Here is a 26,986-nt window from a genome sequence, read left to right as displayed (position 1 = left end):
AAATGAACAGAGCCCGAGCTCCCACCCGGTCCTGGACAATAAACGGACGTAGAACATTCAACTGGGAAGTTAAAGGGAAGCTGCAACAGACCATAGGAAACAAACAAAAAAAAAGTAAAGTTATGGGCTGGGAATCTGCAACAATAAAAAACCAATATCTCAGGCGACTTCTTGAGCCCCGCCCCCCGCATGCGGAAACACTGGCGATGACATCACCCCATGACGCCACTGGAGCCGCGCCTGCTCGGGGGGGCAGGCCACGCCTCTCGACTCCTCTAGCCCCGCCCCCTTCCTTTTCTTAAGACTTCCGGCGCGCCGCCGCCTCGTCGCACAGGCAACCTGCTCCCGGAAGCGGAAGGAGGAGGCGGGGGCAGGCGGGTCGGCAGGAGGGCGGGAGGACGAGGTGGCCAGGCTGTGGGCTGGTCCGGGCCGGGGAGCGGAGGGGAGCGGGGCGGGGCCGGGGATGGTAACGGCTCGGGGGAGGAGGGGGAGGTGGGGGGGGGGGAGAAGGGAGGCTGCTGCCGCCGCCGCTCGCGCTGGTTCCACGCCGCCACCGCGGCCATGATGATCCACGGCTTCCAGAGCAGCCGCCAGGAGTTCTCCTTCGGGCCATGGAAGCTGACGGCGGCCAAGACGCACATCATGAAGTCGGCCGATGTGGAGAAGTGAGGTTTGGGGAGGGCCGGGGAGGAGAGGGCGAGGCCGAGAGGCCGGGCGTGGGCGCGGGGATGGGCAGGAGAAGGAGGGGGCGGCCGTTCTCGGTGCCGCTCCCCGGCCCCGCGGGACCTCGAGGCCGGCCTCGGCGGCTGCTGCAGAACGGCCGGCGGGGCCATGTCCAGGACGCCGCGAGCGCGCGTGCGCGGCCGCGGTTTGACAGCCCCTTGCCCCTGCAGAGCGCTGCGTGTGAAGGGTCTAATTGGGCGAGTTCTTGCGGTGCCGAGGGTATTGGCCCTGGAGTCTAGGGCCCCCTGTATGTAAATCCCACTTCAGATGCTACCTCCCTGTGGGGCCTGGGGCTAGCTGAGCCTCCATTTCCGCTTCTGTAAAACTAGGGGTCAGTGTCAGAGGCTAGACAAAAACCCGGGTTTTCGACGGATTTTGAATGGCAAAGCTCTACACCTTCCAGCTCTGCATCCAAAATCCACAGAAAACCTGGGTTCTTGTCTAGCCTCTGACCCTGACTAGCTGTGCAATCTAGGGCCAGTCATTTAATCTCTCAGAGCTCGGGGCTACTGTTTAGGACTGTAAATTAGGGGTTGCTTATTTGCATTGGTGGGAAGGCGTTTTCACTGGAAGTTCCCTCCCAAAAAAACCCCAAACACCAACAACACTAACCAAAACTAAACTTTATTCATAGATAGTATTTCTAGGCTAGTGGTTTCAGGCTACTGTTTAAGACTGTAAATTGGGAGGAGCTGTCCTATACATTGGTAGGGAGAGTTTTCACAATGAAAGTTCTTTACATGTAAAAAATCACAGGCCGTGACCCAAAACAAAACAATACATCAAAAAGTATCAGTTCAAAACAAACTTTATTGGTAGATAGCATTTCTCATATAGCCTTTATTCACATGTTGCCTTTGACACTAACCAAGGACTAGTCATTCAGTCTGTCAGTGCTGATGGTTGGGAATGTATATTAGGAGTTGTCATGCATTGGTGGAGGAAGTTTTCACACAGGGAGTTCCATATACTAACAAAATTACAGTACCTACTCTCCCTCCCAAAAAAAACCCCAGAACAACCAACACAAATTTTATTCATAGGCAATATTTTCTACATATTCACGAAGTTGGCAATGTTGGGAATATATCTCACCGGAAATGAAGCAGGAGGTGGTACCCTTATTTCTGGTTAATTATAAGTAGCCAGCCCTCCAGCTAGTTTCTTGAAACAAATCTGGGTAGGAGATTCTGAAAGTGAAGTAGACTGTCTTCTTCCTCACATTTTCCCTAGAACATTTCCTTTTTTTCCTACCTTGGCTTCTGCCAACGTGGCTCAAGTGGATATCATTGAGGAAATGATGGAAGATGGGAAAGTAAGGGATAACAGATAACCCAGATGTTCTGTTGATATGTTGAAAATGTAAAAAGGCCTGTATCATGTAATATGGTTCTTCTCTGTTGAAGAAAATTGATAAGAATTTCATAGGATGAAAAGACATGGATGGGTTTTGGTTCATACCATGAAGGGAGTACTTAATTTAATATCCATGGGATTACAGATTCATTGAAGTATTGAAATACACATTGGCTCCCCCTTCATATAGGGTAGTAGTTTTTTTTTTTAATTTCTAGCACCTGTCACAGTGTCTTCTAATATATTAGAGGCTATATTAAATGCTAATTGAATTGCTTCTTTGCCCTCTCCTAGTTATTAAAGCATCTTTTGATGGGTTACAGTTTGGTATTGATTAGATACGATTGGGATAAGATTTAGAGAAATTGTAAGAGCAACAATTTTGAGTTGTGTGACATATAAAAAGTGTAAGAGACATTGTTTCTGGGTAATTAATCATTTTATTATGTTAGCAGATAATAAAAGAGGTCAGTGACACTCTCAAATGCCAGAGACCTCTCATGGAACCCACTCAATGTTTATATGACCTTAGAAGAAAAGTTAGGTGTTCTGAGGCTGGAAACCAATTCTGCTTGGTTAACAATGAATTGATATTATAATGAGAGGTGGGCTTATTCTAATGAGGGACTGGGGGAATGTGACTGATCACTCAACCTTGAACTGAGAGACTGATCTCTTATCCAAACTGCCACCACCTAGAGCAGTCAGACCTGGCTGACACTGTGAGATGAATTTCACTGGACTAGAATCTCTTTACCTTTTGATCAGTTCTGAGTTTTTCCCGTGGGGTGTATCTGCCCAAGATTTCATCTATCAGCTTGCCCTTCAAAACTGACTGAATAGCCTACAGGGAATGAGGAAATAGAAGGGGGGGCAGTCTTAGTCCTAATTCAGTAATTGGTTGTTAACATGAGAGAAATAATCATTTCTCTCAATTGTAATAGGCACCCTTTGGCAGTTTTTATAGAGGCTGTGTCCTGGGGTACAATAGCAGTTCAATGATCTCAGCCACCTTGAATATAACGTGGAACTCAGAAGTCTTTTTAGAAACAGCTATGAGAATCCAAAATAGCTATCATAGAGCTTATACTCTAAAGTAGCACTTCTCAGACTCTTTGATCTCAGGACCCTTTTATACTCTTAAAGATTATTGAGGGCCTTCCCCCAATAGCTTTTGTTTGTGTGAGTTATATCTATTGATTCTTACCATATTAGTTACTGAGCTAACATTTATCACGTGCCAGGCACTGTACTAAGCTCTGGTGATATAACAAAAGGCCTACAAAACAAAGCAAAAACAACCCCTGCTCTCAAAGAGCTCCCACTCTGATCAGGTGTACCACATGCACACAGCTGTTTTCAAACAAAGTATATACAGAATTCAATGGGTCTCACATCAAGGACTAAGAAAGGCTTTTGCAGAAGGTGGGGCCTTAAGCTGAGAATTGAAGGAAGCTAGATAGTGGAGATAAGGCAGGAGAGGAGAGTATTTCATGTTTGAAGGGATAGTGAAAATGTTTGGAATCATGAAATGGACTTTCCTGTTTGAGGAACAGCAAGAAGGCCAATGTCATTGGATCTTGAGTGCATGTGGAGGGGAGTAAGGTGAAAGAAGACTAGAAAGGGAGGAAAGGGCCAGATTTATGCAGGATTTTGAATGCCAAACAGGATTCTATAGTTGTTCTGGAGGTGGTATTCAATAAACTAGAGGGTTGGTATGGTTAGACCTGAGTTTTAATTTGACATCTGCATAGAGGATGAATTGGAAGGGCAGAGACTTGAGGCAGGGAGACCAACCAGCAGGCTATTGTAAATAGTCCAAGCAGGAGGTGATAAAAGTCTGCAACAAGAGTAGTTGCAATGTCAAAGGAGAAAAGGGGGTGTATAATAGAAATGTTTTGAAGGTAGAGATGATGGGACTTAACAATTGATAGGATATGGCGAAGTGAGAGTTAGGAGTTTAGGATGAGACCTGAGTTTTGGGCCTGGGTGACTGGGAGGATCATGGTACCTTCTCTACTAATAGGGAACTAAAGAGGGGAGGATTTGGGGGGAAAGATAATGAGTTCAGTTTTAGATAGACTGTATTGAATTTAAGATGTCTATGAGACATCCAGTTCAAGATGTCCAGTAGACAGTTGGAGATTTGAGATGCTGGAGGTCAACAGAGATGTTAAGGCTGGATGAGTAGATCTGAGAGTCATTTCATAGAGGTGATAATTGAAATGGGGGGGAGGAGCTAATGAGATTATCATCTGAAGTATTATAGAGGGAAAAGACAAAGGCACCTAGGTGGTACAGTGGATAGAGTGCTGGCCTGCAGTCAGGAAGATTCATCTTCCTGAGGTCAAATCTGGCCTCAGACATTTACTGGCTGTGTGATCCTGGGGAAGTCACTTAATGCCTGTTTGCCTCAGTTTTCCCGTCTGTAAAATGAGCTAGAGAAGGAAAGCCCCAAATCAGGTTACAGAGTTGGACATCATTGAAACGACTGAACACCACCACCAGCAAAAGATGAGGCTTCCAGATGGATGCTTGGGGAATCCCTTTGGGTAAAGGTTATGAAGTATATAAAGAATGTCTTAGTATTATTTTGAATATAGTTTGACCTCAAAGACCCTCAGGAATCTCTAGACCACATTTTTCTGTTCCAGGATAAGTGTTTAAAAAATAGTAGGGCACATGATGAGAAACCTACTTGTGTGAATGCTGTATCAGTTTTTTACAATTACTAAATTAATCAATGCTGCTCTTTTTATCCTTGCTGGCAGTCAGCTACAGGCAAGTGATTAAGCCTTACTAGTTCATGTGCTAATTATGTATAAAGCAATTGGTCACCTAGGTTCCTGCTCTAGAATCTGTTTGCTTTATTTTCAGGAGAATCTCTCAGGCTATCTTATACAGAACATCTTTTTTAAAAAATTTACAGATAACTTTTGTTTGTTCATTGTCTGTATTTCCCAGTGTATCCTGCCCCCATCCTTTTCTAGAGGGCCATTGAATAAAAAAAGAGCAAAAAAAGAAATTCTACGAAATTAACCAACATGCCAAAAAACATATTATTTGTAGTATATCCCGTGCTTGGTCACTCATATCTGGAAAAAGGGGGAGAAAGAGGTGTCTTTTCATACTTTTTCTTTGGCACTGAGTTTGGTCATAATTTGACAGAATTTTTTCACTTGGTTTATTGTTGCTGCTCTTTACATTTACATTGCTATAGTCATTTTGTGTATTGTCTTCCTGGTTCTGCTTATATCACTTTACATCAGTTCATAGAAGTATTCCCATGCTTCTCTGTATTCATAGTCTTTGTTTCTTAAAGCACAATAAAATGTCATTGCATCCATGTACCACAGTTTGTTTAGCCATTCTCCAACATCTTTACTTTTTATACCAAGTTCTAACAAGTTGTCTTATCTGGTGTTCCATCATTTTGCGCAGTTAAAGATGTGAGGAATTGTTGCAGAAGGTAAGACCACTGATATTCTGACAGGAGAAGAAAAGACAAACTGAAAGGCCAACACAACTCAGTACCTGGGACTGTTTATATTGTGGCACTAGAATGCAGCAATAGTCAATATTTGATAGACATAATTAAGTGCTTGCTGTGTGCAATATGAGGCATATAAATAGCAGAAGATAGTAGATAGAGATCTCAGAGCAGCAAGTCAGGAGTCAGAACTGGTTTCAAGTCCCACCTCTTCTATATGTTCTTTCTGTGATCCTGGACAAATCATATAACCTCTCTTAATGCCCAGGAGTTCTCTAAGATTCCAAATTACAAAATAGTAAAGAAGTATTCTCTAGGGCAGTTCCTTATGCTGGTGAAATCACAGATCAGGACATTTATAAATACAGTGTCTGTGTGAGGGCACATAGAGAATAAAGATAAACAAGAATCACCTTATCTTTGGAGTACTGAGAGTAGCAGTTCTTAACCAGGGGTCTGAGGATTTTTTTTTAAAATTTTGATCCCTATTTTAATATAGATACCTTTGTAATCTTATGAATTTTACTCTATGCATTTAAAAACATTACTCTAAGAAAGGGTCTTTGGGCTTCAGACCTAGCAAGATTTAAGAACCCTGGGCTTAGAGTGTACTAGAAGGTGAATGTCATGATATAATATAATACTTGATGTTCACACTATGGCACTGAGATATGGGGAAGAAGTCAGGTTATGTTTAGTGTACTTTAAAAAGAATTACCAGGAAAGTATTAATATACAAAAACTTTGACTCAAGTGGATAAGTTTCAGTTATTTGAAAAATATATTTCTATGAAAACCTTCTTAGAAGCACCAGACTTAGAGTCAGGAAACCAGTTTGTGAAGTCTGCTTTGTTCACTTAATAGTGGTGTGGTCATCACAAGATCATAGATTTAAAACTAGAAGGCATCACTGGTAAGTGACTGTGTGATTTGAACCCAGACCCTTTTTGGGAAAAAAATTAAATTTCAGATCCACATCTCTGTCTCCCCTTGCCTTCATCTGCTGTACTCCCCTTCCATTGAGAAAAGGAAGAAAAACAAAACTGTTAGAAACATGTATGGTTAAGCAAAACACATTCCTACATTGGTCCTGTACAAAAAAAAAAATCTCAATCTGTAGTCACCTATCCTGAGGTAGATAGCATGTTTTGTGTCATTTGGAATTATGTTTGGTCATTGTGCTTATCAGAGTTCCCATGTCTTTCACAGTTGTTTGTCATTACAGTATGGTTGTTACTATACGAATTATTCTCCTGGCTGTGCTCACTTTACTCTGCAATCAGTACACATGAAGTTTGCCATGTTTCTCTGAAACCCTTCTTTTCATCATTTCGTACAGAAAAATAGTATTGAACCTAGTTCTTCTTGGCAGCAGGTGGTCTAGCTCCCTATCATGTAGCCCATATTACATCTCATGGGCACGTTACCCAACTTCTTAGAGCTTCCCTTTCCTCATCTGTAAAATAGGGATAATGTGTGTGTGTGTTTGTTAAAGGATTCATAAGATCATAAATTTAGAGCTGGAAGGGACTTCAGAGGCCATTGAGTCTAACCCCCCTCATTTGACTGATGAGAAAACTGAAATGAGTACCATTGAAATGCACCTACAGTTTGTTATCCTTATCTAAAAATAACCTCTTCCAAATATACATCTCTTTTATTATATCAAGTGAGCCCCCTCCCCCATCACCTTGACTACCATCTCCTGTCAGACCCTGATTGAGACGGCTCAGGATCCTGAATCCAAGAGTCTTGGGAAGAGCAGTGTTCCCTGAACTACCAGACCTACTTCCAGCCCAGTCCCCAAAGCCATCATTATGGGGAGAAATCATTGTGGAGAAGGGTCCCACCTTCATCATCACTGCAAGAAATAACTGCTGACTAACTGACACCAGCAGGCCAATGAGTACAAGAACCCTAGGAACAAAAGCCTACCTCCTACACTACTGGTCCTTCTTCCACCCCAGTCCTCACAGTCATCCGCAGGGAAGCAACTCCTGTGGAGAAAGAGCTAGGCATCTCCACTAACTGCCTGGCTGAAGTAGCAAGGGACTCTGAGGAGGCCTGAAGCTGCATGTCCCAGGCCATCAAACCACTCCTAACACCACCTCTACTTTGACCACCATCTACCCTCAGACTCTGATAGAGACAGCCCAGGACCCTGAACTCAACATTAAGGGCTGTGAGACTAACTTTCCAGTTTAGCAGCTGCCGCCATTATCCTGGGAAACAACCTCAGTGGAGACAAAATCTGGCAAGTGTTGAAACCACAGCTTTTGAAGACACAGAAAAGAAAGTTCTTGCCACCAAAGTCCTGTCAAATGTCTAAACATAAGAAACTGATAGGATTTTTATCAGTAGAGAAGACATTAAAGAGAGGCAGTACTATCTTCTTTGTGTGCCCTAAGGACCATGGAACTTTTCCATCTGATTTGCAGTTGAAACCTTCCCTATTTGTGGTCTCCCCCATTGGAATGTGAACTCTTTGAGAGGAGGGACTCGTTTTCCATTTGTATAGAACATTTTATTTTCAGATCCAATATACTCTCTCACCCTCTTTCTACCATGCTTAGTACAGTGTTTTGCACATAGTAAGCAATTAATACTTTTTAAATTCATTCATCTTTTATACTTGCTTTTGGAATACACTTCTTCCTGTTTAGACCCTTTGAGTAACACCAGAAAAATAACAATGTTGAAAATTTGGGCCTTTGTTTTATGGAGAGATTTGAAGTCACTGAAAATACTGCATATTTTCCCAAATACTATTCTCTTTAAGGAAAAATTTCCTAAGAGTTGGAACTGTACAAAAGTGGAATTGGCTTCCTCTTCAGGTGTAATGGATTTCACCTCTCTTGAGGTTTTCAAGCAAAGTCTGGGTGGCCACCTGTTGGATATGTTGTAGATGGGATTCTTTCACTATGAGTTGGATTAATTGGATGGACGGAAAGAATGAAATAAGGAAAGAGGAATTTGTTAAGTGTCTGCTATGTGCCAGGCACTGTGCTAAGCTCTTTACGGATGTTTCATTTGATGGCTACTCTGATCCCTTCCAGCTGTGAGACTGTGATATTTAGGGAATTAGGGAGCCCCTCTACTGAACATTCTACATTACAGTGACAAACACCTTCGGCAATCATCTCCTTTTTGTCTTCCTCATTTGATTTTAATAATCATAGGGTCCTTGAACAAAGTTATCTCTGGCGATATCTTTCACTAAATCTTGTATGATTTTTAACATGTATGGGCGGTACCTTGTTGAAAGAGCTCCCTTAAAGTGTTATTTTACTCTACTAAATCAAATGCTTTTTTACAAGCAACAAACAGTAGGGTCATTTATTCTCTGCATCTTTTAGTCAGTTGTGTAACTATAAAGATGTGGTCTCCTAAAGAATGTAGTTTGTGGTAGCCTCCCTGATCCCTTTTCCTTATTATGTATATAGATTGTTATAAACATTTTATAGAAACAGGAAAGTTAGGCATATGAATTGAGTTTGTTTTTTTCCCTTTTTTTCTGTTTGTTTTCCCCTAGGGAGTTTGAGTAGCCTTCCTTCATTCAGATACCATGAGAATTGATCTAGTAAGGCATTTTAATACAGTACATTTTAACACAGGCCAGAGTCAGAAGACTTAGGTTGAAATCTTGTCTCTTAGGTTTAATACCTGGATGACCTTGGACAAGTAACTTTACTTCCCTGGACCTCGGTTATCTCAATTGAGGTGGTTGCACAGGATGACTTCTGAGGTTCCTTCGAGCTCTAGGTTTGTGATCTGGTGATCTTTCAGTGGCCTCAAACTGGTGTTAGCCTTCACACCAGAATGCTTTCCCCCCTCGTCTCCACCTCCTGGCTTCCTTGACTTCCTTCAAGTCCCAACTAAAATCCCACCTTTTGCAAGAAGTCTTTCCTGGTTCCTTTTAATTCTAGGGTCTTCCCTCTGTTGATTATTTCCTATTTATCCTACATATGTCTTGTTTGTGTATCGTTGTTTGCATGTTATCTTCCTGTTAGACTGTGAGCTTCTTGAGAGCAGAGAGTGGCTTTGATCTTTCTTTGTATTTCCCAGCACTTGGCCCAGGGCATGGCACGTGGTGGTGACTGATAAACTTCCTCTGTGTATCTTGGTCTGGCCCAATTGTGCTTTCTGGATTTGTTTTCTTTAGTGCAGTGCCTTTCCCTTTTTAAAACATATCCTGGACTGATATTAGAGTTCAAATATGTATTTTTAATATTTATCCTACAAGGGGCAGCTAGGTGGCGTAGTGGATAGAGCACCAGCCCTGAAGTCAGGAGGACCTGAGTTCAAATGCAGCCTCAGACCAAACACTTAACACTTACTAGCTGTGTGACCCTGGGCAAGTCACTTAACTCCAATTGCCTAAATATGTATATATGTGTGTGTGTGTGTGTATGTGTGTGTGTGTGTGTTTATATATATACACACACACATTATATATAGACACACATACATACACACACACACATATATACATATACACACACACACACACACATATTTAAAGTCCTACACAGACTTTTCATCCTTCTATACAGAGTATTATTAAACCAAAAAAGTGGAGGACTAAAAGTAACAAAACGGTATATGATTTTTGGCCATATGCAGATTAGCTGATGAGCTACACATGCCATCTCTTCCTGAAATGATGTTTGGAGACAACGTTTTAAGAATCCAACATGTTTCTGGCTTTGGAATTGAGTTCAATGCGACTGATGCTTTAAAATGTGTAAACAACTACCAGGGAGTGCTTAAGGTAGCATGTGCTGAAGAATGGCAAGAGAGCAGGTGAGAAATTGAGTAAAAGGTGGATGAACTGTACAGTAACTGGATTGGGGTATGTGTCATTAGAATCCAGGGGTGGGGAACCTGCAGCCTCGAGGCCACGTGTGGCCCTCTGGGTTCTCAAGTGCAGCCCTTTGATTGAATCCAACTTCCCAGAATAAATCTCCTTAATAAAAGGATTTGTTCTGTAAAACTTGGACTCAGTCAAAAGACTGTACCCAAGGACCTAGAAGACCACATGTGGCCTTGAGGCCACAGGTTCTCCACTTCTGGAATAGACAGTGAGTTTTATTAGCTTTTCAGACTTCAGTTGACTCAACTGTAAAATGGAGGCAGCTTTCACAATCAAAATAAACACTGCTTGAGCTGTATTTATTTCAGGGTTAGTATATTTAAATGAAACGTTCTACCTAAATAATTGTGCTTCTCTTTTGACCTCAGTAACTATTTTTGAATAACATTGGTACTTGCTTCTTTTGATTCTCATTGAGAATATGTGAGGATTATAGAAATTAAAAGAAAAAAGCCTGCTTTTTACCAGTATTTATTTATTACCTGAAAAGCTCTGTGAATATAAGTATAAAGGTTGAAAATAAATATAAAGTATGGGCCCGATCTTCCTACAGTTTATAGTCTAATTGGACAGATAAGAAGGAATCATGTATAAAATTAAATGACTATATGTGATTTCAGTAACAGTTTGAATTGTTTAGAATGGCCAAAGTAGAGTTTACACATTAATAAGGCATGTGGGTGAGTGAGCTGTTTAGTACCATTTGTAGAATATACTTTGGAAGGATGTTTATATACTTTATCAAGTTTTCTTCTGTGTCACTGAATACAATCCTTCTCTTTTTGGTCATTGAGGGCTGAGGGTGAACACTCCAAAGAGATTATTAGACCCTATGATTGGACCTATACCACAGATTACAAAGGAACATTGCTTGGTGAAGCACTTAAGTTAAAGGTAAATTTAACTCTTTGATTTTTTGTGTTGAACTGATTTATCTTGTTTCTTTATATTTAAGGTCACTTAACCATACTAAAACGGAGCTTATTCTCTCACCTTTAAATCTCTTTTTGTAGTAGTTTATTTGTTCTGCTTCTCCTCTGAAAATCTGCTCTGTGGTGGGATACTAGAAGTTACAGTGGTATTTCAGATTTAGCTAGTCAGTGACAAAGAACATATCTAATATTTACTGTCTATCCATGACAGCCAGATAAAGTGCTGTATAACCCTTTTGGACTGATTCTGATCGGTGGAACTTGAGGGAGATAGGGAAGGCTGGAAGCATCATAATTGACCTCTCTTAATTTTTAAAAATTTCCTTTCCAGGTTGTGCCTACAACAGATCATATAGATACAGAGAAATTGAAAGCCAGGGAACAGATTAAATTTTTTGAGGAAGTTCTGTTGTTTGAAGATGAACTTCATGATCATGGAGTTTCAAGCTTAAGTGTGAAAATTGTGAGTATAGTAATTGCTTTTGCTTAAGTATGGGAAAACATCCTTGTTGAGTTAATAGAGATATAAAACATATCCATTAAGTCACGATACATTAAATGTGACATTTTGTGTTTTTAGATTATACATCATGTGAATAGCAATATAAAAAATATACATTTGGGAAATTTTTATGTCATATTGATGACTTCAATTATCTATATGTAAATACCTAACATGTTTTTGTAGTGTGTCCATTACTGAATTTGGAGAAAATCTCAGATAGCTTACACTCTTCAATACATTTTGATATCTGGATATATCTGTTAATGAATGTAGGATCTTATGTCTGTAAGACGATGATGGCAGTGCAATCGTGTACAAAGGCACCAAATGCTCCTTTATCCTTCCACGTTCTGTCTGCAGATGTAGAAATGAGCAGCAGAGAGGGAGGGATCCCGACTTCTCCCTTCTTTCTGGTAGCAACTAGTGGTTAGTAAGTGGAATTACAAATGATTTCTTGTAGCATTTTAGTTGAACTTCTTTGAATGTAGCTTTCTAATTTTTACTGTTTATTTGTAAATCTATTTTATCTTCTCTCATATTGTTAGCTTCCTAAATGTATCTTACTTCATCTCTCTTCCCAGCATCTAGTCCCATGCTTTATGCATGATGAGTAATAAATATTTTGTGGACTTGAGTTGCATGTTAAAAGTCAGCTACTTTGGAGCTTTTCTAAGCTTAAAGCCTAATGTTGTACTCATTTTTGGTATACTGCTTCTTGGGTGTTCACAGGTATGATTATAGAGCATTAAGTTTGATATGCCTTTCCAGGTAAGCTACAGGAAAAAAAGAGGGTAAACTTCTCTAGGGATGCTGAGTCTTTTCTTTTAAGATGGAGTTTTAGGAATCAGATTGGGCCATGCTACCTCGGAGGGACTGAACCATGAGACAGAAGGGCAAAATCTGGACTCTACCCTCCTATCTCACTCTGGCCCCCCCCCCGGGAAATCTCGTTTGGGTTATAAGGACCACTTTAAATATGATTTTGACCATAAGAACTTCCTGATGACTCTGTCAAGAAGAAATCTTTCATAGTTATAAGACAATAACTAATTGTCTTACCTTGCATAGTCTTATTTCATACATGTCCTATTTTCCAATCCTAGATAGAGAATAATCACCAATATTTATATAGGTGCTTTAAAACTTACAAGGTATTTTATGGACTCCCAAATCTGAGCCTTACAAAAACCCTGAAAGGTAGATACAAAAGGCACTATACTTTGTTTACAGATGAAGAAACTAAAGGACAAAGATGCTAAGGGACTTGCCTATGGTCACACAGCTAGTAAAATGTAAAAAGTGAAATTTGAACCAAGTGTGGCCCTGTTTCTAATGTCTCCCCTCCCCAGTCCATCTACTACAGAGCTGACAAATTGATACTCCTCAGTACAGCTCTACTTATGTCATTCCCCTGTTCAAAGTCTTCAGTGGCTACTTATTATTTCTGGGATAAGTTACACAAAATCTTCAGCCTGGAGGCCTTACAGTTCTGGTTCCCAACACATGCAGATGGAGGTGGAGCCACGATGGCGTAGTACAAGCAGCAGCCCAGATGAATTTTCCCCGTATTCCCCTCCAAACAAATTTAAAATAACTCCTCAAATCAAATTTTGGAGTAGCAGAGCCAACAAAAAGTCAGAGTGAGACATTTTTTCAACCTAAGACAAGTCAGGAGGTCCGTAGGAGAGGTCTGTGACACTAGAATGGTCAGCCTGGAACGTGGCAGAAATACCAGCAGTGGGCCTTGGAGATGCTGCCACAGTGGCGGCAACAGCGGCTTCAAGAGTTCTCAGCCCAGAGACAGTAAGGGCATTGGACTACTGGTCAAGAAGAGAGTCCAGGGGACTCTTTGCTGGCATTGGGTGCTGCTGGTGCTGATTGGCAACTTTATTGCCCGTAAGCAATTCTGGCTCATGATTCCAGGGTAGAAAAGAGTGCTTGTGGTTGATCACAAGGAAGCAGGGGCCCTGATCACATTCCAAGATGGAGAAAAGTGCTAGTGCTTGTGGCTGCAGGAGAACAAAGGTCGTGATCACAATTCTAAGGCCAAGAGGAGTACTATAGCTTGTGGCTGCAGGGAAGCAAGGGTCTTTCCTGGGTAGAGACCAGAGTGTAGACCAGGAGAGCAGTGACTACACCACTTACTTTATCATTCCACTTTGGAACCGTCAAAAACTTGAAGACCCTCAGAACTAGCTCAGAAAAGAATGGCACAAAAAAGCTAGAAGCTTGGAACAGGGCTTCCACAACCCCAAGTGAGCAAAGCCCAACTTTTAACATAAGAGTTCAGTGTGAAGAAATAGACTGGAAAAATGAGTAAACAACATAAAAAGAACTTGACAATTAAAAGCTACCGCAGTGGCAAGGAAGACCAAGACACAAACTCCAAAGAAGATAACGATGTGAAAACTCCTACAACTAAAGCCTCAAAGAAAAATGCTGACTGGACACAAGCCCAACAGGATTCTTGGAAGAGTTAAAGAAAGAGATAAGAATGATAGAGGAAAATTTGGGAAAAGAAATGAGAGTGATGCAAGAAAATTATGAAAAAAGAATTCACAGCTTGGTAAAAGAAGCACAAAAAATACTGAAGAAAATAGCACCTTAAAAAACAAAGAGTTGGCCTAGTGGTAAAATAGGCATAAAAATTTACTGAAGACAAGTACTCCTTAAAAAGAATTAGCCAAATGGAAAAAGAGATACAAAAGCCCACCGAAGAAAATAATTGCTTAAATATTAAAATTAGGCAAGTGGAAGCTTAAAGACTCCAGGAGATATCAAGAAACAATATACAATTAGTAATCATCGTGGTGAGTATGAATGGGATGAACTCATCCATAAAACAAAAGCAGGTAGCGGAATGGATTAGCAACCAAGAGACCCAATATACAAGAGACACACTTGAAACAAAAAGACATACAGAGTTAAAATAAAGGGCTGAAGCAGAATAAAAAAAAAAGCAGGAGTACCAATTTCAGCAAAAGTGAAAACAGAAAAGGAAATAAACAGGAAAACTACATTTTACTAATAGATACCATAGTTTTATTAATGAAGTAATTTAAAAAAAATTTTACAGCAAGTTTATCTAGTAAAGGCCTTATTACTTAAATATATAGGGAACTGAGTCATATTTATAAAAATAAGATCCATTCCTTAAGTGACAAATGGTCAAAGGATATGAACAAGCAGTTTTCAGAAGAAACCAAAGCTACTTATAGTTATATGAAAAAAATTCTCTAACTCACTATTTATTAGAGAAATGCAAATTAAAACAACTTTTTGGTACACCCTCATATCTATTAGAAATGACAAATGTTGGAGGAGATGAGGAAAAATAGGTACATCCACGTACTGTTAGTGAGCTTGTGAATTGGTCCAGTCATTCTGAAGAACAATTTGGAACTATGCCCAAAGAACAGTAAAACTCTGCATTCCATTTGGCCCAGCAATACTAGGTCTATACCCCAAGGAGATCAAAGGAAAAGGAAAAGGAAAAGGCCCTCTGTGTACAAAAACATTTATAGCAGCTCTTTTTTGTGGAGGCAAAGAATTGCAAATTGAGGGGATGCTCATCATTTGGGAAATGGCTGAACAAGTTGTATATGATTGTGATGGAATACTATTATGCTATAAGAAATGAGGAGGGTGGTTTCAGGAGAAAAAAAAAACATGGCCAGGAGACCTATATGAACTGAAGCAAACTAAAGTGCTGGGAGATCATTGTGCACAGTGACAGCAATGTTGTAATGATGATCAACTGTGAAAGACTCGGCTGCTCTGATCAGTACAGTGATCTAAGACAATTCCAAGTGATTCATGATGACTCACCTGCAGAAAGAGAACTGATGAAGTGAGTGCAAATTGAAATATAATTTTCTTGCTTTTTTGGCGATATGACTAATATGGAAATATGTTTTATGTGATTCTACGTGTATAATTGATGTAATTTTGTTTGCCTTCTCAGTCATTGGGAGAGGGGGTGGGAGGAAGGTAAAAATTTGGAACTCAAAATTTTAAAAGAAAAGAATGTTAATAAATAATTTTGAAAAATGAATTTTTAAAAAAGCTATTTTATAAAAGGGAGGGAGGCAGACATTCAGGTGATGTTAGAAAGGTTAGGTAATGGCGGTTGGAGACCAAGTTGTGTCTTTATACTATACAAGTACTATCACACATGATAAAGCTCAGAATGAGCTGAGGCTGGTGAGGAAACATAAGGTTAATAGAAAGGGTTTTTAAACACTGTTGGGAAAAGAAGAGGATCAAAGATGGCCTCTGAGATTTTGTGATTGAGTGATTCACTGAGGAATTTGGCATTAGCAATTCTCCAAAGCAACTGAACCAGCAAGATTGGAGCTTTATCTCTCTTCCATTTTCATTATCCTAGACAAGTATATTCTTTTCCATAACATACTTGGTTTACTTTGGTGAATTTAAGAATTTTCTTGTGTGCTACAAATGAAGTAGAGTGGATAGCATTGATACTATGCACGGTTAGGTCAACCTTTGGCTATATAAATTTGTGCCTATTCAATGGTATTAAGCTAAAAGTAGTTCTGGGTCTCATATCTGGTATATCTAATTATGTACAGAAGTGGATAGCACGAAGAGATGACTAGTGATGCATTTTCTTTGTATCACATGGTGATCTAAAGGGTTTTCGTGCTTAAATGCTCCTGTCACAAGTATTTTGAAAATAAAATTAGAATAAAAATATCCTTAAGTCTTAAAAAAAAAAGCAGTAATACAGGGGACCCCAAAAGCCTTAATGGAGTTTTAAACTATTAAAGCTTAAAACCATACTAAGACTTTGTGGGTCCCTGTGTCACTGCTTTTCCCGAGTGTTAAAGCATCTTTTTATTTTCATTTTATTTTTAATATCTTTGTGACATAACGTTTTATGGATCAGGAAGCTAAGGCACAGAGTGGTTGTAATTTGAACAAGGTTAAATGATTGGTGTTAGGATTAGGGTCTTCCAACTCTGGGTTCAGCATTCTTTTCATTAAATTCTCACCACCTCTATCGGTAAAGAGGATTGTGAGAAAAAACATTTTTTATACTGTGAAGTGGTATATATTAATGTGAGCTCATTTAAAATTCACTTACTACTACCATTGACAAAGTGTGCCATAACTTGAAAAGCATGGCTTGTAGAAAAGCTCAATTTTTGCTAAAATAAACAGCAGTGTACTTTTCTTTTCTCTTTCAGAGAGTGATGCCTTCTAGCTTTTTCCTGCTGTTGAGATTTTTCTTAAGAATTGATGGTGTGCTCATCAGGATGAATGACACAAGGCTTTACCATGAGGTATCTATTTCTTATACCTTGTACAAATTTATGTGGACTCTTGTAGTATTAGAATGAAAATTTGAGTAGTTTGAAATTAATTGTTTTAGGTACTGTGCTAATCTAATCTCTCTTAATTATCAAGGTATGTTTTATGAAGTTTTCTGTTGTATTTACTGTTATTGAAGCATTGAATCTTCTTTTAGTTTAAAAATCTAATAGAACTTTGAGCAAGCATGGGGTTGTGTATGACAGCAAAGTTAGATGGGATTCACATCTTTTCGATTTTGCATATGCTCATTCTGTGCTTAGGAAGAGAGACAGCTTGGAGTAGTGGATAAAGAGCTGGCCTTAGTTAGGAAAACCTACTGTCCAGTCCTGCCTCTGAAAGGTAATGGTTCTGTGACACCAAGTCAATTACTTAATCTCCTAGTGCACTAGGAAACTAAAATCATAAATGGCAAAGCAGAGGTCTCCCTACATTAGGCCAATGTAATCGCAGGACTAATTCCCACCCAACTCCCCAGAGTAGTTAAGGTGCAAGTAAGTGAAATCTTTCTATCTGTCTGTAAAATGAATATAGATTTGTCCTGATTTTGGAATTTTGGACCACATGCCATTTTGAAATTTGTTTTAAAAGTATCATAGTTAATGCTTCTGCTGTATAATTATAATAATCAAGCTTGGTCTCAGAGAAGAGATGAGAAAAATCAGTTCTCTCCCTTTTTTGCAGAGGTAGAGGGTTGATTGTAGAATATTGATTATACTGTCAGATACAGTTGGTAGGTTGCTTGGATTTGCTTTTTCCCCCCTTCTGTTTTAAATCTCTTTGACAAGAGATGGCTCGTTAGTTAGGAAGGAGGCAGGGCTATTTTGGGAATAAATTTAATGTAAAAACAAAGGCTATCATAATATTAAGAAACATCTTCCACAAAAATTTAATGGTTCTAAAATTCTTAGCTATACTGTAGAAAAGTAAACTCTGCAAAATAACCTTTTAAGGTTAAGCACTTTTAAAAAACTGAGACAAGTCAGAAGTTAAACGTCTAAAGATGTTTTTTAAGAAGATACTGATATAAGTGTTTATAAATTTCATTTACCTTTGGTTCCTGTCCTTAGGCTCTGTAGCAATTTAAATTTTCTTAATGGGATTTGAACTTCAGATTTGTAGTCATGTTATATACTAATTAAAATTTTCTGTGAGTTGGAATTCCCTTTTCTTAAAAACTTGAGATGATTAGGTAAAGGTTCTTTCTTCTTGAAATAAAGAGATGTATCCATCAGTTTAAAAAAAAAACAGATTGGTCCCTCCCTCTCAGCCCTTCCCCCCACTCCTCCGCCCCCTGCAAATCAAAAGCATGCAGTGTGCACATAAACACAGACACAAAACAGAACTGCAGAGCAACATTCTGATTGATACTGAGAATGTGGTATATTTTTCTGCCTAAAAAACACATCTTTCCTCTTCTTGGAAAGAATTTCATTCAGAAATGAAATTATAGTTTATTTAAGCAAGCACTTTAAAGCCTTTGTTAAGAAAGTCTTAACTATTAAGGGAAAACTGAGGTCTAGAAGCATCTTGTGATATGTCACACAATAAGTCATATTGGAAATGGGGGAAGAGAAAAAATTGTTAAAGTTCTTTGGATCATAGATAATTGTTTATGTAGATGATGAGAAAATCTCTAACAGTTTTAAGATTTAGGGTAATATTTCATTTTTTATTTAGTAAAACATTGAAGAAAGTGTACTACCAGCTCCTGATTGAGGTAGAATAATGTCATTTGAATTTATCAATTACATATATTAAGTTGATACTGTTGCTTCGTTACAGTAGTTTTGATGATTCACTGTTTGGGTTGCCCCTACATATTTGCATACATTTGTGCATACGGTTCTTTTGTGATGTCAATTACTGAACTAGAATTGATAACTCATTCTTTGGGTTAAAGAAGATAAATAGAAGTCATGATCTTTTTACAAAGCAAGTTGCCATTATCAGGCTATATGTTGCTTTCGTAACTTGTTAAAAAATTAATGCATATGTATAACACATAAAAGCAGACTTATAAATCAGTACAATCAAATATTATCTTTTTATTTTTAATAGGCTGACAAGACTTATATGTTAAGAGAATACACTTCAAGAGAGAGCAAAATAGCAAATTTAATGGTATCGTATCTAAACTTCATTTTTGGAAATCTAATTTTAATGTTTCATGTTAAGTACTATAAACTACCATAGCATGTTAACTTTGAAATTGGAATATTGATTTCATCATGCTTAATTTCATCCATGCACCTGAACTTATTGTTATTGTTGTTCAGTTGTTCAATCTTGTCTGACTCTTTGTGACCCCAAGCCCTTCTCTCCTCCACTATCTCCCAAAGTCTGTCCAAGGTCATGTTTGTTGCTTCCGTGAAAACTATCTTTCTCATCCTCTGCCATTCCCTTTTCCTCTTGCCTTCAATCTTTCCCAACATCAAGTCCTTTCCAGTGAGTCCTGTCTTCTCATTATGTGGGGGAAGTATTTAAGTTTCAGCTTCAGCATTTGACCTTCTTGTGAATAATCTGAATTAATTTCTTCAAGTATTGACTTATTTGATCTCCTTGCTGTCCAAGAGACTCTCAAAAGTCTTCTCCAGCTCCACAATTCAAAAGCGTCAGCTTTTCTTATAGTCCAGCTCTTAAAACCATACATTGCTACTGGAAAGCCCATAGTTTTGACTCTATGGACGTTTGTTGAAAGGTGATATCTCTGCTTTTTAATGTGCAGTCCAGATTTGCCATAGCTTTCCTTCCAAGGAGCAAGCATCTTTTAATTTCATGGCTGTAGTCACTGTCTGCAGTGGTTTTTGAATCCAAGAATATAAAACCCGACACGGCTTCCATTTCTTCTCCCTCTATTTGCCAGGAAATGATGGGATCAGTTGCCAAGATCTTAGTTTTTTGTTGTTAAGCTTCTGCCAGCTTTTATATTCTCCTCTTTCACTCTCATCAAAAGGCTTCTTAATTCTTCTTCATTTTCTGCCATTAGAGTGGTGTTGTCTGCGTATCTGAGATTGTTGGTATTTCTCCTGGCAAACTTGATTCCAGCTTTTGATTTATCTGGCCTGGCATTTTGCATGATACACTTTACACAGAAGTTAAATAAGGTGACAAAATACAGCCTTGTTGTACACCAGTCAGTTGTTCCATGTTTGTTTCTAACTGTTGCTTCTTGGCCCACTTACATTTTCCTCAGGAGGCAAGTAAGATGATCTGGTACTCCCATCTCTTTGAGGACTTGCCACATTTTATTGTGATCCACATAGTCACAGGCTTTAGTTAATGAAGCAGGAGTAGATGTTTTTCAGGAACTCTCTTGCTTTCTCTATAATTCAGTGAATGTTGGCACTTTGGTTCCTCTGCCTCTTTGAAAACCAGCCTACTCTTCTGGTAATTCTTGGTTCACATGTTGCTGAAACCTGACTTGCATAATGTTAAGCATAACCTTGCTGGTGTGTGAAATGAGAAAAATTGTTTGGTAATATGAACATTGTTTGGTATTGCCCTTCTTTAGGACTGGGATGTAAACTGATCTTTTCCAATTCAGTGGCCAGTGTTGAGTTTTCAAATTTGCTGACATATTGAGTGCACCACTTTAACAGCATCATCTTAGGGTTTTAAATAGGTCTGCTGGAATGCCGTCATCTCCACTAGCCTTATTGTTCGCAATGTTTCCTCAAGCCCACTTGACTTCATTCTCCAGGATGTCTGGCTCTAGATCAGTAACCACACCACTTTCTTGAATAGTTCCTGTATATTCTTGCCACTTCTTCTTAATCTCTTTTACTTCTGTTAAGTCCCTGCCATTTTTGTCTTTAATCATGCCCATTTTTGCATGAAATGTTTTCTTGCTGTTTTTTGAAGAGATCTCTCATTTTTTCCATTGTATTATTTTCATCTATTTCTTGCATTGCTCATTTAAGGAAACCTTCTCTCTCCTTACTGTTACTCTGTAATTCTGCATTCAGTTGGGTATATCTTTCCCTTTCTCCTTTATCTTTCACTTTCCTTCTTTCCTCAGCTGTTTGTAAAGTCTCATCAGATAGCCATTTTGCTTTCTTGCCTTTTTCTTTGTGATGATTTTTATTGTTGTCTCGTATACAATATTGCAAACCTCTGTCCATAGTTCTTAGGGCACTCTATTTACCAGATCTAATCCCTTCAATCTGTTCATCATCTTCTGCTTCATATTCATAAGGGATATTAATTAGGTCATACCTATACAGTCTGATGGTTTTCTCTGCTTTCTTCATTTTAAGTCTGAATTTTGCAATAAAAAGCTTATGATATGAGCCCCAGTCAGCTCCAGACCTTATTTTAACTGACTGTATAGAGCTTCTCCACTTTTGGTTGCAAAGTATATGATCAGTCTGATTTCTATATTGACCATATATATGGTGATGTCCATATGTCGTGTCATCTTTTGAGTTGTTGAAAAGGAGTATTTGCTGTGACCAGCAAGTTATCTTAACAAAATTCTATTAGTTTCAGCCCAGCCTTATTTCGAACTCCAAAGCCAAACTTTCCTGTTATTCCAATTACCTTTTGATTTCCTGTGTTAGCATTCCAAACCTCTATTATGAAGGTGACATCTTTATTTAGTGTTATTTTTATAAGATGTTTTAAGTCTTCATAGAACTGATCAACTTCAGACTCATCAGCATCAGTGATTGGAACATAAACTTATTAGTATTATGATATTGAATGGTTTGCCTTGGATTCAAACATATCATTCTGTTATTTTGGAGATTATACCCTAGTACTGCTTTTCTCACCCTTTTATTGACTATGAGGGCTACTCCATTTCTTCTAAGGGATTCTTGCCTACTGTATATGTAGTGATCACTTGAATTAAATTCTCCCATTCCCATCCATTTAAGTTCATTGACACCCAAGATATTGATGTTTAATTTTTCCATTTCCTATTTGACCACGTCCAGCTCACCTTGGTTCATAGATCTTACATTCCAGGTTCCTGTGCAATATTGATCTTTATGGCATCAGACTTTCTTTTTGTTGCTAGACACATCTGCAGCTCGGCTTCCTTTTGGCTTTGGCCCAGCTGCTTCCTTAGTACTGGAGCTATATGTAGTTGTCCTCTACTCTTCCCCAGTAGTGTGTTGGACACCTTCCGACCTGAGGGGCTCATCTTGTGATGTCATGTCTCCCCTCCTTGATCACTGCCTTGTCATGGTGGAGGGATTTGTGTAGCTCAATGAAACTATGAGCTATGCTGTGCAAGGTTACCCAAGACAGGTTATATTAGAGAGTTCTGACAAAGGTGATCCACTGGAGAAAGAAATGGCAAACTACTCCAGTATCTTTGCCAAGAAAATCCTGTAGATAGTATTAAATTGGTAAAAGATAAGACCAACAACACTCTATTACACATACACATACTTTCTTGAGGGACAGATATAAAATAGAACACCTTGTGTAGATTTGAGAGTTAGAAGGGACCACATATCATTTGGTCCAATTTCTGGGTTTTTTACAGTTGAGGATAGTGACACCCAGAGATAAAGTCTCTTTTCTAGTGTCACAGATTTGGGAAATTACTTATCAAGGACTAAAGTGCAGGTTTTCCAACTTTCAGAGGAGTGCTTTTACTGCCCCAGCAAGCTGTTTGCTATGTTCTCTTTCCACCAAATCTTAAACAACATAATTACGCTTAATAAGAGTGGTTAATTCCATGTCCCATATGCTGTCCTATAGACATAATCTAATTAATAATTATTCGACTGTGACCTGATAACAGTGCCCTTAGACCTATTACCTTGAGTTGTTAAAGGAGGATAATCCAAACAAGTGACTTGAAACAGGAGTCTATTAAATTTGACTATATTAAAATCCAAATTTGTATTCTGTAACACTATAGAGGTTTGGAAGAATCATTTGGATTTTGTTTTGTATTATACATCATTAGTTGAAATCAAACAGAAAACTAGGAAGTTAAGACCCAGAAGTCATATGATGATTTGGGGAATTAACTGTGTGGGATTAAGCACACCACACAAATTAAGCACAGCACCTTGTAAATACCAAGTGAATATTAGTAAATTCATTGAATTAAGTTTAATGCAATGTAGTGATGCCATTTGAGGAAAGCTTTGCTATCAGAGCATCTCTAATAGTGTTGTAAAACAAGTTCATCTCATTTTCTGGAATCTGGTATGTATATTTAGGATTATAAATGCTTTAACAAATACTTTAAAGTAATATATTTATGAGTGTACTGTAAAAATGATGTGTAAGAAAACTAATCCAGTTTGTTTATGTCCTAGCACGTACCACCAGCCCTCTTTACAGAGCCTAATGAAATATCACAATACCTACCTGTAAAGGAGGCAGTCTGTGAGAAGCTGGAGTTTCCAGAAAGAATGGATCTCAACCTTGTGGTAGCACAGGAAAATACATGCATGGAATCTAAATAAAATGTCATACAACATGAGCTCTCTGCGGAACCCTCACTGGAGATGACTACTTTTTGGGTTGTCCGGGGAGGGCTGTCTAAGAGACAATGAACTGCCTTTCCTTGTGTCCAGATTTTCTGTAGCCTTAAAGGAAAGAAAATGAAGGCTTGATGTAGGCAGGTTCTATCCAAACTGCTGTTCATATCACCTGTCCATATCTATCCATATCTAAAATTAATGGGAGACTAAATTGAACCAAGGTTTTCAGTTGTTATAGAATGGGACCTCAGCAGTACATATTTATTTGTTCTAAAGAGCAATCAGAGGCAGTGGGCATGTAATTACCACAAATTTTATTTTGCATGAAGAGATTAATTAAATGAACCAAATCTAGTAATTCTTTTATACTTTCATGGAATTCCCAGAAAATGAAAGATTGTGCATTTTGATAGCTTTTCAATTTTAGCTTTGCAGAAAAATGATGATAAAAGGCACTGCTGGAAAGAAGCGACTTGAGTTCAAAAGTTAATCTCACATTTCATATTCACAGAATAAGTTTATATTTTGTCTTCAAAAAACATGTTTAATGGGATTTTAAGGCAAAATGTTTGTAGTTAGAACTAAAAAATTTAGTTCCATAATTTCATGCTAGTTCATCTATTAAAGCAATGATTAATAGCTCATATCCCTCAGCTGTGGCTCCTCACTGACAGGTGTGCTGGTATCACAACTACTTTTTGGCCAACATCTTGTAAGGGCAGGTGCCTTATTTTTGGTTTTATTGTACTGATGGTTTTGTGCTTCTTTACGTAACACTTTAGAATGAATAAATATGCTGAAGTTGGTGTCAGTACTGAGAAATTTTAGGTATGTATCTGTCTATTGGATCTGGTTGTTGTTGTTTATCCTTCATTCTCAAAGAGGACCATGACATCAGGAAGGTGATTACATGACTTGCAAGTGAATTAGATTTAAGTGAGAGGGCTAGGCAAAGTCACCAGCCTCACTTTCTCCTCCAGAGCCATCTGAGTCCAGTGGCAAGATATAGGTCAGGACGACTAGAGATGGCCCTGCATTGGATCTGGCATTAAGGAGAAGTATACTATATATTAAGTCCTGAAGCTGCATTTTTTTTTCATTAAATATTGGAGATCAGCATGGGAAAGGGCTAAGAAAATGAGGGGAAAATATTTTTAAAATAAAACCTAGTTTTTATATTTAAATTTTTGAGGTTTCTAGTATGACAGGAGAGGGGACTCAATAAAAAAGAATAAACTTAAGACCCATGGGAAAAAGACTAAATAGCTTTACAGTGAAGTACAAAAATAAGTTTTTTATATAGTGGTCTTCTAAACATTTTATAGGGTTTGGTTTTTTTGTGGGTTTTTTTTTTGCCTGTCTACAAATTGCATGTAAAGCAGAAGATGATTACTTTAGCATTGGGTAAGAGATTTATTGAAGCAATTGGTTTTTTTGTTATCTTTTTTTAAAAGGAAGTAGCAACTTTTTGTTTTAGTTAGGAGAAGTTGTTTCATCCTTACCTTCCCCTGAAGGACAGATCACTAAATGGACTTACTGACATTTAAAAAAATAATATGCAGCTCCTCTGCTTCACTCTTTGGGTAGGTTTTAGAGGTGGTAGGGTGTTAAGTTTATTTGTGAAGATCTTGGCTGAAAAGATCTACGAAAGGGCCTATGTCCTATCTAAGAAACTGTACTTAAACCAGAAGGACCTGGACCATCTTAGTCTCATTCTCATCTTACCTGTTGTCTCACAGAATGGTGCTGGTGTGAACCATCCAGAAAGTGAACCTTATTAGACAAGTTTAATCATAAATGGTTAAGGAAATCCTCTTATACTTTTACTGTATCACCTCAAGGCAGATGTATGAAAACAGAGTTTAATCTGCTTTGGGAGAATTCATCGCATGTTTACTGGATATCCATCTATTCTTGTTTGAAAGTGTATGCTTTCTATTTAGGCAGGAAAGTGTGTATACTGTATGTGAATACCTATTTAAAACGATTTTGTTTGCCATGTTGTTTTGAATGGAAAAGACTCCTTATCCAAACAAGTTGCAAGATATTAGACTGGAACAGCTAGAAAGGACTGTATGTAAGTGGAGGTGTCCAGCCTGGACCATTTCCCACATTTTATCCTTTGTGTGGATGTATTGGTGTCAAGGCCAGTCCCTTATTTCCTACTTTGAGTATCTAATGAAAAGATATTGTAGGGAATAGAAATAATGGATTATGTTTGGGGGAGGGCTCCTGTTGGAAGGGTAAGTATGTTTCTGAATACTTCACGACCAATTCACTACAATATTACTATATAAAATATGTATGAGACAACTTGTCCATTGTGATATGACACATCATTTTGTATCATTTGTTCAAAATGTCCTAATGTTTTGTAAGTGAAGAATAAACAAGGAATTACTGGCCTATGCTAGGGCTGGTTTCTGTGTGTGTGTGTGTGTGTGTGTGTGTGTGTGTGTGTGTGTGTGTGTGTGTGTGTGTAAAATCCTTCCAGTGGTGCTAGAATTTGTGGTTTGTGTTTTTTCCTTTTCATATTTTGTGATGTAAATACAGATTCATTGGCTACATATGTAAATCATCAGAACTATCTAAAAATGAAAGTACATTAAATAGCCCTTTGGTTTTAAGGAGTAATGGGTACTTAAATGTAATTCATAACCAATTTAGCTTTCTTTCAGGATAAAAGTACTTCTGCAGATGTTTCAAATAGCCAGGGCTTCCTGCTTCCTGGGTTAATGCTTTCTTTTCTTTGTAAATGTGAATAGCTATTCCTGGCATTGTCACATAATTATTTCTATGGCGATTTCCATCTAAAATGCATTTACATAATAATTTATTAGTCATTTATTGCAGTAACCTTTAGGTAGAATACCATGTCCATCTAAGCATAGAACATCATATCCCAGGGCATTCGCAGATCTAACTTCTTGGTTACCTGTTAAAGTCTGATTTCATTTCAATAAGGATTTAAGCACTTTCTCTGTGGTAATCACTATCCAGAGCACTGATGACATGAAGACAAGAATAGGACAGTACTTGTTTCAAGGAGTTTACATTCAGCAGGGGAAAACATGTTGCCGTTACTCATTTCAGTCATGTCTGACTTTGTGGCCCAATTCTTGGGGTTCTCTTGGCAAAGATATTGGAGTGGTTTGTCATTTCCTTTTCTAGCTCATTTTACAGGTGAGGAAACTGAGGCAAACAGGGTTAGGTAACTTGCCCAGGATCACACAACTAGTAAGTGAGGTTAGATTTGAACTCATGAAAATGAGTTCCTGATTCTAAGCACAGTGCTCTATCTACATGTAAAAATACAAAAAC

The 26,986-nt window shown here is 38.5% G+C and overlaps 1 protein-coding gene across 2 annotated transcripts; it reads left to right on the top strand.

The window, feature by feature from the left end:
- Positions 1-487: 487 nt before the first annotated feature.
- TIPRL (TOR signaling pathway regulator) lies at positions 488-26,073 on the top strand. 2 transcript variants are annotated; one of them, XM_020974696.2, is made up of 7 exons: positions 488-665; positions 10,193-10,372; positions 11,237-11,336; positions 11,706-11,837; positions 17,090-17,185; positions 19,275-19,337; positions 23,498-26,073. In XM_020974696.2, exons 1-7 carry the CDS (start codon positions 562-564, stop codon positions 23,645-23,647), a joined length of 825 nt encoding a protein of 274 aa, XP_020830355.1. In that variant the 5' UTR covers positions 488-561; the 3' UTR covers positions 23,648-26,073. The 2 variants fall into 2 exon arrangements, with proteins under 2 accessions (XP_020830355.1, XP_020830356.1); XM_020974697.2 differs by lacking the exon at positions 488-665 and adding an exon at positions 9,225-9,331.
- Positions 26,074-26,986: the final 913 nt, after the last annotated feature.

This window comes from Phascolarctos cinereus, unplaced genomic scaffold (genome assembly GCF_003287225.1).
Source record: "Phascolarctos cinereus isolate Bilbo 61053 unplaced genomic scaffold, phaCin_HiC Scaffold_5;HRSCAF=322, whole genome shotgun sequence".
NCBI lineage: Eukaryota > Metazoa > Chordata > Mammalia > Diprotodontia > Phascolarctidae > Phascolarctos > Phascolarctos cinereus.
Note: the sequence above shows the minus strand (reverse complement) of the source record. Positions and strands in the feature narration are given on the sequence as shown.